This window comes from Chinchilla lanigera, unplaced genomic scaffold, assembly GCF_000276665.1.
Source record: "Chinchilla lanigera isolate Chin_1 unplaced genomic scaffold, ChiLan1.0 scaffold00144, whole genome shotgun sequence".
Lineage (NCBI taxonomy): Eukaryota > Metazoa > Chordata > Mammalia > Rodentia > Chinchillidae > Chinchilla > Chinchilla lanigera.
In genome coordinates, this window is record NW_004955545.1 from 2,430,836 (window position 1) to 2,443,911 (window position 13,076).

General features: G+C 48.2%; 2 protein-coding genes across 2 annotated transcripts in view; one reads left to right on the plus strand and one right to left on the minus strand.

Moving 5' to 3' along the window:
• Tmem79 (transmembrane protein 79) overlaps positions 1–5,650 on the plus strand; it is a 15,892-nt gene extending 10,242 nt beyond the window's left edge. Inside the window, exon 4 of the mRNA XM_005411668.2 lies at positions 4,563–5,650. Coding sequence (XP_005411725.1) covers positions 4,563–4,776 — 214 coding nt within the window. The 3' untranslated portion in view covers positions 4,777–5,650. The remainder of the gene's footprint in view (positions 1–4,562) is intronic.
• A 232-nt stretch (positions 5,651–5,882) lies between these two features.
• Glmp (glycosylated lysosomal membrane protein) lies at positions 5,883–9,153 on the minus strand. The gene is made up of 6 exons (XM_005411669.2): positions 8,986–9,153; positions 8,282–8,536; positions 7,911–8,105; positions 7,397–7,615; positions 6,666–6,922; positions 5,883–6,575 (listed from the first exon to the last, which is right to left on the minus strand). The coding sequence occupies exons 1-6, from the start codon at positions 9,103–9,105 to the stop codon at positions 6,410–6,412; spliced, it is 1,212 nt and encodes a 403-aa protein (XP_005411726.1). The 5' UTR covers positions 9,106–9,153; the 3' UTR covers positions 5,883–6,409.
• Between the last annotated feature and the right edge of the window lie 3,923 nt (positions 9,154–13,076).

Below are 13,076 nucleotides of genomic sequence, written 5' to 3' on the forward strand. Positions count from 1 at the left end.
GAATTACATCCCCAGCCTTCTTTTTTTTTTGAAACAGGTTCACTACATAGTCCATGCTTGCTTTGAATGCACCATGCAGCCCAGGATATTGGGCCTAAACTCTCTGGGCCTGTCTCAGCCTCCCAAGGGTTGAGATTACAGGTGTAGGCTACCAACTTGGCTTTTGTGTGTGTGTGTGTGTGTGTGTGTGTGTGTGTGTGTGTGTGTGTGTGTGGTACTAGGGATTGAACCCAGGGCCGTCACACTTAGCTACATCCCCAGTGCTTTTTTATTTTTATTTTGAGATAGGATCTTGCTAAATCCCCAGGTAGGACTCAAACGTGTGATATTCCTCCTGAAGTGTCTCAAAATTACAGACATGCACCACCATGCCTGGCTTTTGTTCATTTGTTTGGTTTGGTATTTTGAGTCAGTCTTGCTATGTAGCCTGGGCTGGCCTTGAACTCATCATTATCCTAACTCAGCCTCTCCTGAAGGCTGGGGTTACCATTGTGCACCACCACACGTATCTCAGAAGGCACTTCTGAATTTCTGGATCCAAATTGAGGTGTTTTGTGGGGTGTGGTGGTGCACGCCTATAATCCCAGCATTTGGAAGGCTAAGCCAGGAGGATCAGCTGCCAGTTCAAGGACAGCTTGGGGGCTACATAGTGAGTTCAAGACTGGTCTGAACTATATAGCAAGATCTCCTCTCAAAAAACAAGATAAAACAAAAACAACCAAACGCACACACACAAAACCAAAAAAACAGAACCAAACAAAAACAAAACCCAAAACAACACAGAAATGGAGGTGTTTTCATTTTTCCCAGGTACATTTTCTGTTATTTTCACTACAGGAGTCTAGGTACCCTTATTATTTATTGGTTTGTTTGTTTATTTATTTTTTGTCTTTTTGAGACAGGGTCTTGCTATGCAGTTCAGGCTGGCCTGGAGCTCACTTTGTAGCCCTGGTTGGTCTCGAACTCACAATGATCCTGCTGCCTCAGCCTTCTGAGTGCTGGGATTACAGGCATGCGCCACCATGCCTGGCTCCCAGGTACCTTTAAATGGTAAAATATTTTCCTATTGAGCAAAGATTGTCACTTCCAGTTGCAGTCTAGCAGTCCCTTCATCCTTCTGAACATCATGCAACCTTGCATTTTCTCCCAGATTTTCTCAAGACAAGTATGTTCCTGCTCATGTAACTCATTCTTGTCTCTGATTCTTGGGGACCACTGGTCTCACATAAAAGTTGGTTTGAGAGTGAGAATCATCAAGGTGCTAAAGAGGGAAGACTTGGTGATGGTTTGGTCCAGTTTCCTATTTTACAGAGAAGAAATCACAACAGACTGGTGAGAAGAACTGCTCAAGTTGGTCAGCAACAGTGGCAGGACCTGAATCTAAGCCCCTTCCTTCTCCCATCGAGGCCAAGGTCTTAAAGCTTATTGTGCCTCTGTTTCATTATCTATAATGTGGAGCTCTGCAGAGTAAATGAATTAATTCAAGTAGAGTGCTTAAAACACTCTTACACCAGGTGAGGACTTGAACTCTGATGTGGCGCAGCCTCCTCAGCAGTACGGTGGTAGCAGCTTCCCCCTTCCAGGCAGCAGGAGCTGAGTCATGTCAGTTTTGTAGTATGTCATCATATATTAGGAGGACACTGCTTCCACACTTTTTTTTGTGTGTGTCTTTTTGAGACAGGGTCTTGCTATATACAGTTCAGGCTGCCCTTGAGCTCACTTTGTAGCCCAGGCTGGTCTCAAACTCACAACAATCCTCCTGCCTCAGCCTCCTGAGTGCTGGGATTACAGGTGTGTGCCACCTTGCCTGGCCATGCCCCATATTGAAGTGTGTTCATTTTCAGTAGATATTTTTTTCTTTTGTCTTTTTTGAAACAAGGTCTCACTGTATAGTTCAGATTGGCCTTGAACTCACTACGTAGTCCAAGGTGGCCTCGAACTCCTGGCATTCCTCCTGCCTCAGCCTCCTGAGTGCTGGAATTATAGGTGTGCACCATCATGCCCCACTTCAATGTTTGGGTTTTTTTTAAATATTCTTTTTTTGCTTTTCTTAGTCCACGTTTGCAGTACAGAGAGGTCACATTCAGGGAAGGACTTGGTACATGTACATAACACATCTCAATTATTTTTACTTCCCTTTTCTTCCCTCCCGAAGTGGATTCTCCAGCAGAGGAAGTTTTGTGATAGCTGATCCACCCCTCTAGTATTCAAGGCTTCAAGCCTGCTTGAAGCTGGCTTCCTCTCATCTTTCCTTCTGCTCCTCTAAAAAATGTGCTAAGAGGGGGTGATGAACAGGCTTAGGTTCAAATCGTGGCTTTGCTATTTCATAAGTGTGACCTTAGACCCCTTTGGAATCTGAGCTTCTTAATCTACAAGCGGGCAAATATATAATGGGATACAGTAGAGCTGTACAAGAATGAAAAAACTGCATACATTTAAAGTGATCTCCAAGATAAAGGACACGAGGGCTGGGGGTGTGGCTCAGTGGTAGTTTCTTTTTTTTTGGTACCAGGAATTGAACTCAGGATCACGTGCTTGCCAGGCAGCACGTATACTGCTGAGCTATATCCCCAGCCCAGTGGTAGAGTTCTTGCCTTGTATGCAGAAGGCCCTGGGTTCTATCCCCAGCACCACACACACAAAAAAAGAAAAATAAATAGATGATGTGGGGGAAAATGTCAGCATGATGGAGACCACAATGAAACAGCTCCGAGCCGGATTTAATATTAACCAATTGGCTTTTCTTGTTTACTTGTGAGTCACTGCTCCCTACTGAGGCCTATAATGGTGGGTGAGGCCATGAGGCCTCCAAGGACAAGATAAGGTCACAGCTGAGGACATTTGGCTCCAACCCCTATTAACTAGAGGAGACCGTAGCTGCAGGCATCTCACTCCTGCAGTGAAGGCCTTCCTGGAGATAACACAGTTCTCCTAAATTAACATAATGTATTACCTGGAAAAGTCCTTGGTGGGGCTTCCTAAGTCCTGCCCAGATTCCTGCATTTTCTTCAGTATTCCCCTCCTTTGTTTGAAAACCTAACAAATACAGGCTGTTCAGGGAAGTCTTGGTCAACCCAGAGAACCTCGAAGTCTGTAATAGGGTTGAACTCTCCTGGATCCCTAAATCACTTCAGTTGTCTCACTTGGTTAAGCCTTCACCGTCTGCTCATTTGGGAGATTACAGGCTTGATCAGCCTGCAATAACTGAGTGTTATTAATGTAATATCTGCATGCAGAGGTCTATATAGTGTGTTACCATACTTCAAAAAGGAAAAAGAAATCAAAACTTTTCATTCAGGCTGGGGGTATAACTTGGTGGTAGAGTGCTTACACGAATGAGGCCCTAGGTTCCATTCCTAGCGGTACAAACATTTTATTTATATATACATAAATCAATCCATGTACAAGATGAAGCCAGGTGTGGCAGTGCATGCCTCTAATTCCTACACTAAAGGAAGTCGAGACATGAGGATTCCCTCAAGTTCAAGGCGAGCCTGGACTACATAACAAGAACCTTTCTCAAAAGAAAAAGAAAACGCACAAGAAACTACAATACTGGATACCTGGGATGCAAATGGGGAGAAAAGATGGGAATCAGTAAAGGGAGTAAGATGTTTTATGATATTCAGTGGATTTAGAGCCATGTGGATATATAGTGTTCCTTAATTTTTTTTTCTGGTATGGGGGGATTGAAGCCAAGGTCTTTGAATGAACTACATCCCCAATCCCTTTTCATTTTTAAAATTTTGAGACAGGATCTCACTAAGTCCCTAAATTGGCCAGGCTGGGCTCAAAGCTTGCAGTCCTCCTGTTTCAGCCTCCCAGAGCTCTGGGATTACAGGCATGTGCCATCATGCCCAGCTACCTGCTCAAAAATTTTTAATTAAAAGTTCAAAACAAAATAAAAGAGGGGAGAGGAATAATGTGCTTACAGAAGGATGTGGGAAAGTCAAAATTAAATAGCTTACTTACAGTAATGAGCCATGTTCTTGGCACACTGTAAATGCATAAACTTTGGCTTTGTTTATTTTTGGTCTTTTTGAGACAGGGTCTTGCTATGCAGTTCAGGCTAGCCTTGAGCTCACTCTATAGCTCAGGCTGGTCTTGAACTTGTAACGATTCTCCTGCCTCAGCCTCCCAAGGGCTGGGATTACAGGCTTGCACCACTATGCCCAGCAGACTGTTTTTTTTTTTTTTCCCTGTCTTTTGAGACAGGGTTTTGCTATGTAGTTCAGGCTGGACTTGAACTCACTATGAAGTCCAGGCTAAGGGGCTGGGGATTTAGCTCAGCAGCACAGCGCCTGCCTGGCAAGCGCGACGTTGTGAGTTCGATTCCCAGTACCAGAAAAAAAGAAGTCCAGGCTGGCCTTGAACTGGCAGCAATCCTCCTGCCTCAGCCTCCTGAGGGCTGGGATTACAGGTATTACCACCACACCTGGTTTGGCTGTTTTTAGAAGTATAGTACCAGGCATAGGCACCAACCCTCTTCCTCCTGCCACAAACATATTCTCCATTGGTTGATGTAGGTCCCTCAAGTAGCCTAATATTTTTCTCGCCCGCAGGTTGATATACTGGCTGTCCTTCGCCGTGGGCCGCTCCTTCCGAGGCTTTGGCTACGGCTTGACATTCCTGCCACTGCTGGCCATGCTGGTGTGGAACCTCTACTACATGTTCATGGTGGAGCCTGAGCGCATGCTCACAGCCTCCGAGAGCCGCCTGGACTATCCGGACCATGCCCGCTCTGCTTCTGACTACTGGCCACGCCCCTGGGGTTAAATGGCTCTGACCCAGACACACCTTTCTCTACCTAGCTGCAGGCCCTGGCTGTGCCCCTAGCCAGAGGACCTTGGTGAGAGGAACCTTGCTGCCCCATAAGGTTCTGTACAATCAGAAAATGGGCCCACCCTGGTTCTCTTTTTGCTTTGAGAGCCTGGGGCAGGTATAAGGGAGGGTTGTTTTTTTTTTTTTTTTTGAGACAGGGTCTCACTATGTAGTTGAGGCTGGCCTTGAACTCCTTGAACTCTCAGAGATCCTCCTGCCTCAGCCTGCCAAGAGCTGGGATTACAGGTGTGTGTTACTGTGGCTGGTGAGGAACATTTTATAGGGAAAGATGTGGACAGCCATATCTCTAAAGGATACTGAGGACAAGGGGCTAAGACAGGAAAAGGATGGCTCCCTTCCTGAGCTCCTCCCACACTGCCTCCAGGGCCCCCAATGTGTGGATTTTGCCCTTCCCTAGCTTTCTGTGAGGCCTAACTCTCTCCACTTCTATTCTAGTTGTGGAGGTAGGAACTTAAGGCCTGGAAACACTGCTCATGTTCAATGAAGACCTTCCTGGGGGCCTGGGTTCAAGACATGCCACAGTAGCCTTAAGGGCCCGTTAGCCTCAGTCACCTAGTGGGAGCCACTCCTCCCATCCGACCTGTGCAGGCCCCTGGGACCTCCCTCCGCCAGACTTCCCAGAAGTCACGCCTTCCACAGGAAGAGAAGAGTGGACAGGGAACCCTGTCTCCCAGAGCAGTGCGCATGCGTGTGCATGTGTATACCTGTGTGTACCTGTACGCACAGTGCCTGGAGTGCAGGAAGGAGTGGCTGAGGCCAACCTATTTTGAGCAGATGTGTATAACAATAAATCCCACTGCAGTCTTCACTGGCTCTTTGTCCCTCTTTGCGCCCCCAGCCTCAAGGTCCCTCCTTGTCTGATTCACACTGCACATGTTGGAGGGTGGCTGGCAAGAGCCCACATTCTAGAGGGACAGAACAAAACCTGGTACAATGGGGCGTCACACAGAGGTCTGCCTTCCAAGCCCATCTCTTAGCCCTCCCTTTCCCTGGAACCAGCCTCACACCAACCCAACACCACTTACACACTGAGACTGGAACCTTGTGAAAAAAATAATTCTATTTCGTGCTGGCAGAAGCAGCAGCCAGCTGGGCACTCTTTCAGGCCTTTGAATGTCATCCAATGGAAAGGGGTTTGTTTGTTTGTTTGGTTAGGTTTTTTTGAGACAGGGTCTCACTATGTAGTTCAGGCTGGCCTCGAACTCACTCACAGTGATCCTCCTGCCTCAGCCTCCCCAGTGCTGGGAGGCGCAGCTTTGAAAAGGGTATGGAGCTTGGAAAAGGGCACAGCTTGGAAAAGGGTATGGAGCAAATGACAGCACATGGAGGCAACACAAAAGGGACCTTCTTTTAGCAAGAACTCAGACCCCTCCCCAATGTGTACAAGAAGCTCCACCTAGGGGTCCTCAAGAAGTTGAGGGTGGACCCTGAGTTTCTTAGAAAAAGCAAGATGGGTGAGGAAAAAGGACTGGGAGGAACCAGCCAACAGGAACATTGACCTTCCAAGGTCCAACATTCAAGGCACCGCATGGCAGGTCCAGTCCTGCCCTTCCCTCTAGAGTGGGCCTCAGTTTATGGACTGGTACTCTGAGGAATGCTTGCGGCGCAGGAGCAGGACCAGGCCTCCCCCTAGTAACACGAGTCCTGGCGTGCCCAGGGCCACCGCCATGATTCCCAGGATGAGTGGGGACAAGGCATCCACTGGAGGGGGGCCCACACCCAGAAGCATTGACCTGGAACAGGAGGGTGAAAAAGAGGTCAGCAGCTTAGAGGGAGACTGGGGGCTCAGCCTTCCTCCACTTCAGGCCCCGCCTGACTCTCACCAGCTAAGGTAGCGTTGGTCCCAGTAGCCAGGGCCTGTGGAAGCCCCAAATGTCAGGCTGAAGGTACAGTAGTTTTGCTGGAGCCCAAAAAAGGCTTGGACAACAGGTGACTGGGGAAGAGAGTGTGCCAAGGTGGGGTGAAGAGGGGAAGCCTGGCAGGACAGAGCTGACGCGCGGCCCGCCTGCTCCTGGGAGAAAGCCACGGGTCGCCACTGCACAAAGCCAGATGGGACGGAGCCCAGCAGCAACTGGTCCAGCTGGAGTGAAAGGCAAATGAGGTAGGGTGAGAGGGACCAAGGTGGAGCCGGGACGGCTCTGGCCCTTCTCTGCCTCTCTCAGTCCCCATTTGTGACACTGAAGGGAAGCAGGAGTTATGAGGCTGGGCCTGAACTAACAGGCTGTGTGCACCAGGGCCACGGTCCTTCCTCTATAGAGGGTGGGTTGGCCTGGATGAGCAGAGTTCTTTGGAATCCTGCACGTTTGCACCCAGCTCCCCTCCTGTGTGCCCCAGGCACCAGTGGAGATCCCTATCTGCAGATGTAGTCATCCTGCCTCTGCCTTTTGTCTGTCTCCCTTGAGGCAGAAGGTGGTATTCATTAGCACACTACCCAGAATTTAAAGAGGCCAGGGAAAGTATTGCGAAATGCTAAGCACTTGAATGATTCTCTGAGGTCCTAATAGGGTCCCACCTACATCCTGGTCTCTGCCTGTCCCTGTCCCACTGGCCAGACCTGGAAAACTGCAGGTGCATATTCATCGTCGATGGAATGCTGCTCCTGAATCCTGCCGCAGTCAGGGCCCCGCCCCAAGGTAGCCACTTCTATTCCAAACAAGGAGCGGTTTCCTCGGGGAGAGGCCCCAACCAGGGTCACTTCTAGCTGGCAGGTGTCTGCTGTGTGCAGGAGGCGAGGGGGCCGAGCAGGTCGGCCGGATCTAGCAAAGGCCTGGACCTAGAAAGGAGGAGACACAGGAGGTGTGGGAGTAGACCTGATGCCTGGGCTAGGGGCTACACCCATCATAATTCCCACTCTCAGAAGCCAGCATTTGTTTGTTTGTTTTGGTCTTTTTGAGATAGGGTCTCACTATGCAGTTCAGGCTGGTCTTAAACTCTTTATAACCCAGGCTGGCCTTGAACTCGCAACAATCCTCCTGCCTCAGCCTCCCAAGTGCTGGGATTACAGGCGTGCGCCACCACAACTGGCTCAGAAACCAGCCTTTGGACTCCTCCTCTTTTCCCATACTCACCCTGAAGGCCAGGCTGCCATTGGCAAAAGCCCCCGTCGGATCATCTTTAGGGTGGCCCTGAAAGGTGGCGCTCAGGGTATCAGGATGCAATGAGTTGGTGATGTTGTTCCATGAGAACTCGGCCAAGGAGTACGAAGGATATGGTTTTCCGGGGGGCTTTGCTGTAGCTTCTGATACACCGTCAAACTCAAGCAGCTAGGGGTGGGGTGGGGTGGACCTGAGCTTGCCTTGGCCCAGGTTTCTCCTGAGGCACTCACCTCCCTCACCCAGGGCCTCCCATCCGAGTCTCCTTCACCCATCCCCTCCATCTCTCATGGGGATAAACTCTCCTCCCAGCTCCTTTCCTTCCTTGTCCTCCCCCACCTCCTCACCCTGGTGAAGATGAGGGCAGAAGAAAACTGGACGCTCTCCATGGGGAGCACCGTCAGGCCCCCCTCTGGCTCAGGGGACAGCAGGCGGGTCCAGTTGATGTGCAGCACACTGTGGGAGGTGTTGGTGGCCACCAGCACCACTGCTGGAGGCCCCAGTGTGCTCCACACATAGTGCAGGGTGGAGTTGGTGCCCACTGCCTGGATATGAAGCAGGTTCTGGGGACTGTCTGGCCAGCCCGGTACCTCCAGAGATACCTAGAACATGGAGTAATGGAGGGGCGGGGACAGGATCAAGGAGACACAGCAAAACCAAACCTGCGAGTGGGAGGGGAAGGGGCAGTGCTAGGGAGTGTGGGGCCTTGGCTGCACACAGAAGCTAACAAAGTCCTGGAAGAAGGGGCAGAGTCTTGGATGGAAGAAGGGAGTTGGGGTAAAGCCAGGGCTGCCTGGACCTGGTAGGAAGGAGGCCAGGGCACAGAGCTGAGAAGAAAAAACGCCTACATTTCCCTGGACTGGGGTTATTTAGGGCTGAGTCAAGTCCAGACTAAGCTGGAAGGCAGGAAGCCATATACCTGCTCCATTCCACAGTCCTTCCTCATGGCTCACAGCTGCTTCCCAGTCTCTCGCGGCCACCCTCCACCCCTTGGTTGCCCCAGACTGTAGCATTTCCGGAAACCTCTACCGCTGTGATCCGGGGGCCTCACCTGGCGGGTCTCCTCCCCCAGGAAGCCAAACGGGGCTGTAGACAGAAGCAGACTCAAGAGGAGCATGGGGCTGGGGGTACAGCGCCGCCAACCCCGGCGGGGCTCCCCACAACTACACATGCGGCAGCAGCTTCTGCTGCCGGAAAAGGCTCGGAGTCATGTGACCGGGATTCAGCTGATCCCTTTAGAAGGCGGGGCACCACACCATGTCTTAAAGAGCCTGCCTCCTTTAACCCGGATTTCATCAAGTTGGAACAGAACCAGAGAAGCTGGAAGTACCTCATCCCCAACAAGGCTGGCAAGCAAGATATTCCAGATCAGAGATGTAGACACCCTCCTGGCCTCTCCTATACAGCCAGTCCCACTGAAAGTTTCCTACAGTGAACATGGTCTGGATTGAAGATCTAAACAGGATCTGAGTGCATCTCTGATGGGAAGTGAGAAACTGGAGAGAATTTTGTGGAATGGCTCACACAGAGGGTTCTGTCAATCCATTATTTAAAGTACTTGGTATGCAGATTTTCATCCTACAAAAGCTCACAACTGAATTGTGGAGATGCCTCAGATAACTAGCAATATAGCTGGGCGTGGTGGTGCATGCCTGTAATCCCAGCACTCAGGGGCTGAAGCAGGAGGATGATTGCAAGTTCAAGGGCAGCCTGGGCTACAAAGTCAGCTCAAGGTCAGCCTGAACTGCATAATGAGACCTTGTCTCAAAAAAGACAAAAAAAAAAAAATTATGAGTAATAAATGCACATGGTGTAAAATTTGAAAGGTATCACAGCATCACCTGTATTTCCTAGCAAACTGACTCCTAATCCGACACCCACCACTACCAATTTCTTATGTTTTGCTTTTGAGACAGGGTCTTGCTGTGCAGCCCAGGCTGGCTCAAACTGACAGGTGTGTGACATGCCTGGCTTCTTACGCATATCCTCTGAATTTTTTTTTTTTTTGGTCTTTTTGAGACAGGTTTTTACTATGCAGTTAGGGCTGGCCTTGAACTCACCATGTAGCTCAGGCTGGCCTTAAACTGGCAGTGATCCTTTTGCCTCAGCTTCCAAATGCTGGGATTACAGGCATGTGTCATCTTGCCCGGCCTTTTTTTTTTTTTTTTTTTTTTGTCTTTTTAAGCCAGGGTCTTGCTATGCAGTTCAGGTTGGCCTTGAGCTCACTTTGTAGCCCAGGATGGCCTTGTAGCCCAGGCTGGTCTTGAACTCACAACAATCCTCCTGCCTCAGCCTCCCAAGTGCTGGGATTACAGGAATGTGCCACCACACCTGGCTTAAATTACTGTCAGTTTAAATTTAAAGCTTATTTTCTACAAATTAATTTTATTGGTACATTTTAGGTATACATAATGATAACATTCACTATAGGGAATTCGTACCTGTATATTACGTATCTTGATTTTTTCCCCCAATCTTCTCTCCTCCCTTAGGTATTTTTTCTGGTTAGTTTGCATGAGATAGGGTCTTGCTATGTAGTTCAGGCTTTCCTCAAACTCAGGCAATCCTCCTGACTCTGCCTCCCTGGTGCTCAGATTACCGGATTTGGGCGATCCCTATTTTTTAATCTTTTAGCTGGGCTGGGAATATAGCTCAGTGGCACAAGCGCCTGCCTGGCAAGCGCAAGGTCCTGAGTTCGATTCCTGGTACCAAAAAAAAAAACCTTTTAGCTGCCCTGAGTTAATTTTGCTGTATTAAAATAGGGATCCACCTGGGCATGGTGGCACACGCCTGTAATCCCAGCACTTGGGAGGCTGAGGCAGGAGGATCATTGCGAGTTTGAGGCCAGCCTGGGCTACAAAGCGAGCTCAAGGCCAGCCTGAACTGCATAGCGAGACCCTGTCTCAAAAAGACAAAGAAAAAAAAAAGTTAAGGAGGTAGCAAAAAATATTCATCTAAAAAATTCACCTAAGCACTCGGGAGGTTGAGGCAGGAGGACTGCTGCGAGTTTGAGGCCAGCCTGGACTACAAAGGGATCTCAAGGCCAGCCTGAACTGCATAGTGAGACCTTGTCTCCAAGAGACAAAAACAAAAAACAAAACAAATTTTAAAAATTCATCTAATTACTAAATTTAGTGAACCCGGTACCCGCAATTTTTTTTTTTTTTTTTGAGACAGGGTCTCGCTATGCAGCTCCAGCCCCTCAGGGCAGTATTTCAAAATACTTTTTAGTTTTTGGTATGGTGAATCGAACTAACGACCTCACACTTGCAGGCAGGTGCTGTGCCTCTGAGCTATATTCCCAGGTCAGTGTTTCAAAATCTTAATTGCCAATTTATTTGAGAATTCATTGATCATGCTCCTCTCAGGACTTAGGGCTGGGGCAATTAACATTCCATTAGGGGCTGGGGATTTAGCTCAGCGGCAAAAGCGCCTGCCTGGCATGCGCAAGGTCCTGAGTTCGGTTCCCCGTACCGGAGAAAAACCAAAAAAAAAAAAAAAACATTCCATTGGAGGCAGGGATTTCAGCAAAAGGCTTTAGGCTTATCTTAGAGTCCCTTGTAGAAAAGTAAAAGCACACGGCTCTAGGGTGAGTGAAGCAGGAAGCTCAGGCTAGGCCTGAACAGGGCAAAGTATCCAGAGGTGGTCTCAGCCCTTTGTTCTCCAATCCTCAGTTGAGTCACAACAGCCAGTAAGGATCCTGGGCTCCCACATACAAATCCCAGGTCTGCACCTAACACTTTTTTTTTTGGTCTTTTTGAGACAGGCCAAAATAAAAACAAAAACTACTCACTATGCAGTTCAGGTTGGCCTTGAGTTCACTTTGTAGCCCAGGTTGGTCTTGAACTTGACTATCTTCCTGCCTCAACCTCCCAAGTGCTGGGATTATAAGAGTGCTGGGATTACAGGCATGTGCCACCACGCCCAGCTTGCACCTAATACTTTTGTGATGCTTGGACATGTTACTATAGATTCCCAGTCACAAAACGAGGGCTACTACCTTTGTATAGGGTTGATATGAAAATTAGTTAACACATGCAAAGTTATCTAGAACGTATCTGGCAAACAGCACATATTTTTATTTTTGTCTTTTTGAGACAGGGTCTCGTTATACAGTTCAGGGTGGCCTTGAGCTCACTTTGTAGCTCATGCTGGTCTGGAACTCCCAACAATCCTCCCGCCACCCACGTGCTGGGATTACAGGCATACGCGCCACCACTGCCCAGCACATACTGTTTTTTAGACAGTGTCTCAGTATATAGAGTAGGCTGGCCTTGAACTCACTATGTAGCCCAGGCTGGCCTTGAACTCAAGATCCTTCAGCCTCGTCTCTGAGTCCTGGGATTATAGGCATCAGCCAGCAAGCCCTGCTCATGTTTATATTATCTGGAGCCAGTAATTCAAAAAAGGTCTTCCATTCCACAACAGAGTCCTATAGTAAAAATTTTACTGGTTCAATAGCCACAAAAATCTTTAGCATATTCCTTCCCATTGTTATAATTAAAAGAATGTTAGATTTATCTGTTAAAACAAGTAAAAATTCCATACGTTCTTAAACTCCACTTGTTGTACTTAACACCTCTGGACAAAGGTTAATATTAAAAATCAAGCTGGGTATGATGGCACACACCTGAAATCCCAGGACTCAGGAGAATGAAGGACTGGCATGAGTTCAAGGCCAACCTGGGCTACATAGTGAGTTCAAAGCCAGCCTGAACTACATAGTGAGACCCTGTCTCAAAATAACAAAAACCAATAAAAAGACAACTCTAAGACAATTACCCAAGGTTACCCATCAGTATGCCCTTGCTTATGCTTTTTTTTTTTGCTTTGCTTTGAAAGTTTTTTAACGTTTCAAATATTTACATAACATGTTTATATATAAAAATTTAGGCTAAATATTTTTTACTTAAAAAAAAGGCTGGGCATGGTGGCGCACACCTGTAATCTCAGCACTTGGATCGCCAGCCCAAACCACACAATGTGACCCTATCTCAAAAAAAAAATTAAATTAAAAAAAAAATTAAATTTACAAGGCCTGAGGACCCTTGAGTAGTTATATGAAACTGAGTTAGTAGTAGCTGTGGGTTAAGGTATTTAGTAAGTGGCAGAAACCTGATCTTAACAGATTGAGTTTTAAAT

Bases quoted from the DNA above. Each gene is read 5' to 3' on its own strand.
- Glmp (XM_005411669.2), bottom strand. From the start codon at position 9,105: ATGTGTAGTTGTGGGGAGCCCCGCCGGGGTTGGCGGCGCTGTACCCCC. The intron at 8,106-8,281 runs GTGAGGAGGTGG...CCCCACCCCTAG, and splicing joins CTGCCCTCATCTTCACCAGG to CTGCTTGAGTTTGACGGTGT. The intron at 6,923-7,396 runs GTCTGGCCAGTG...CTTTCACTCCAG, and splicing joins ATGCACCTGCAGTTTTCCAG to CTGGACCAGTTGCTGCTGGG.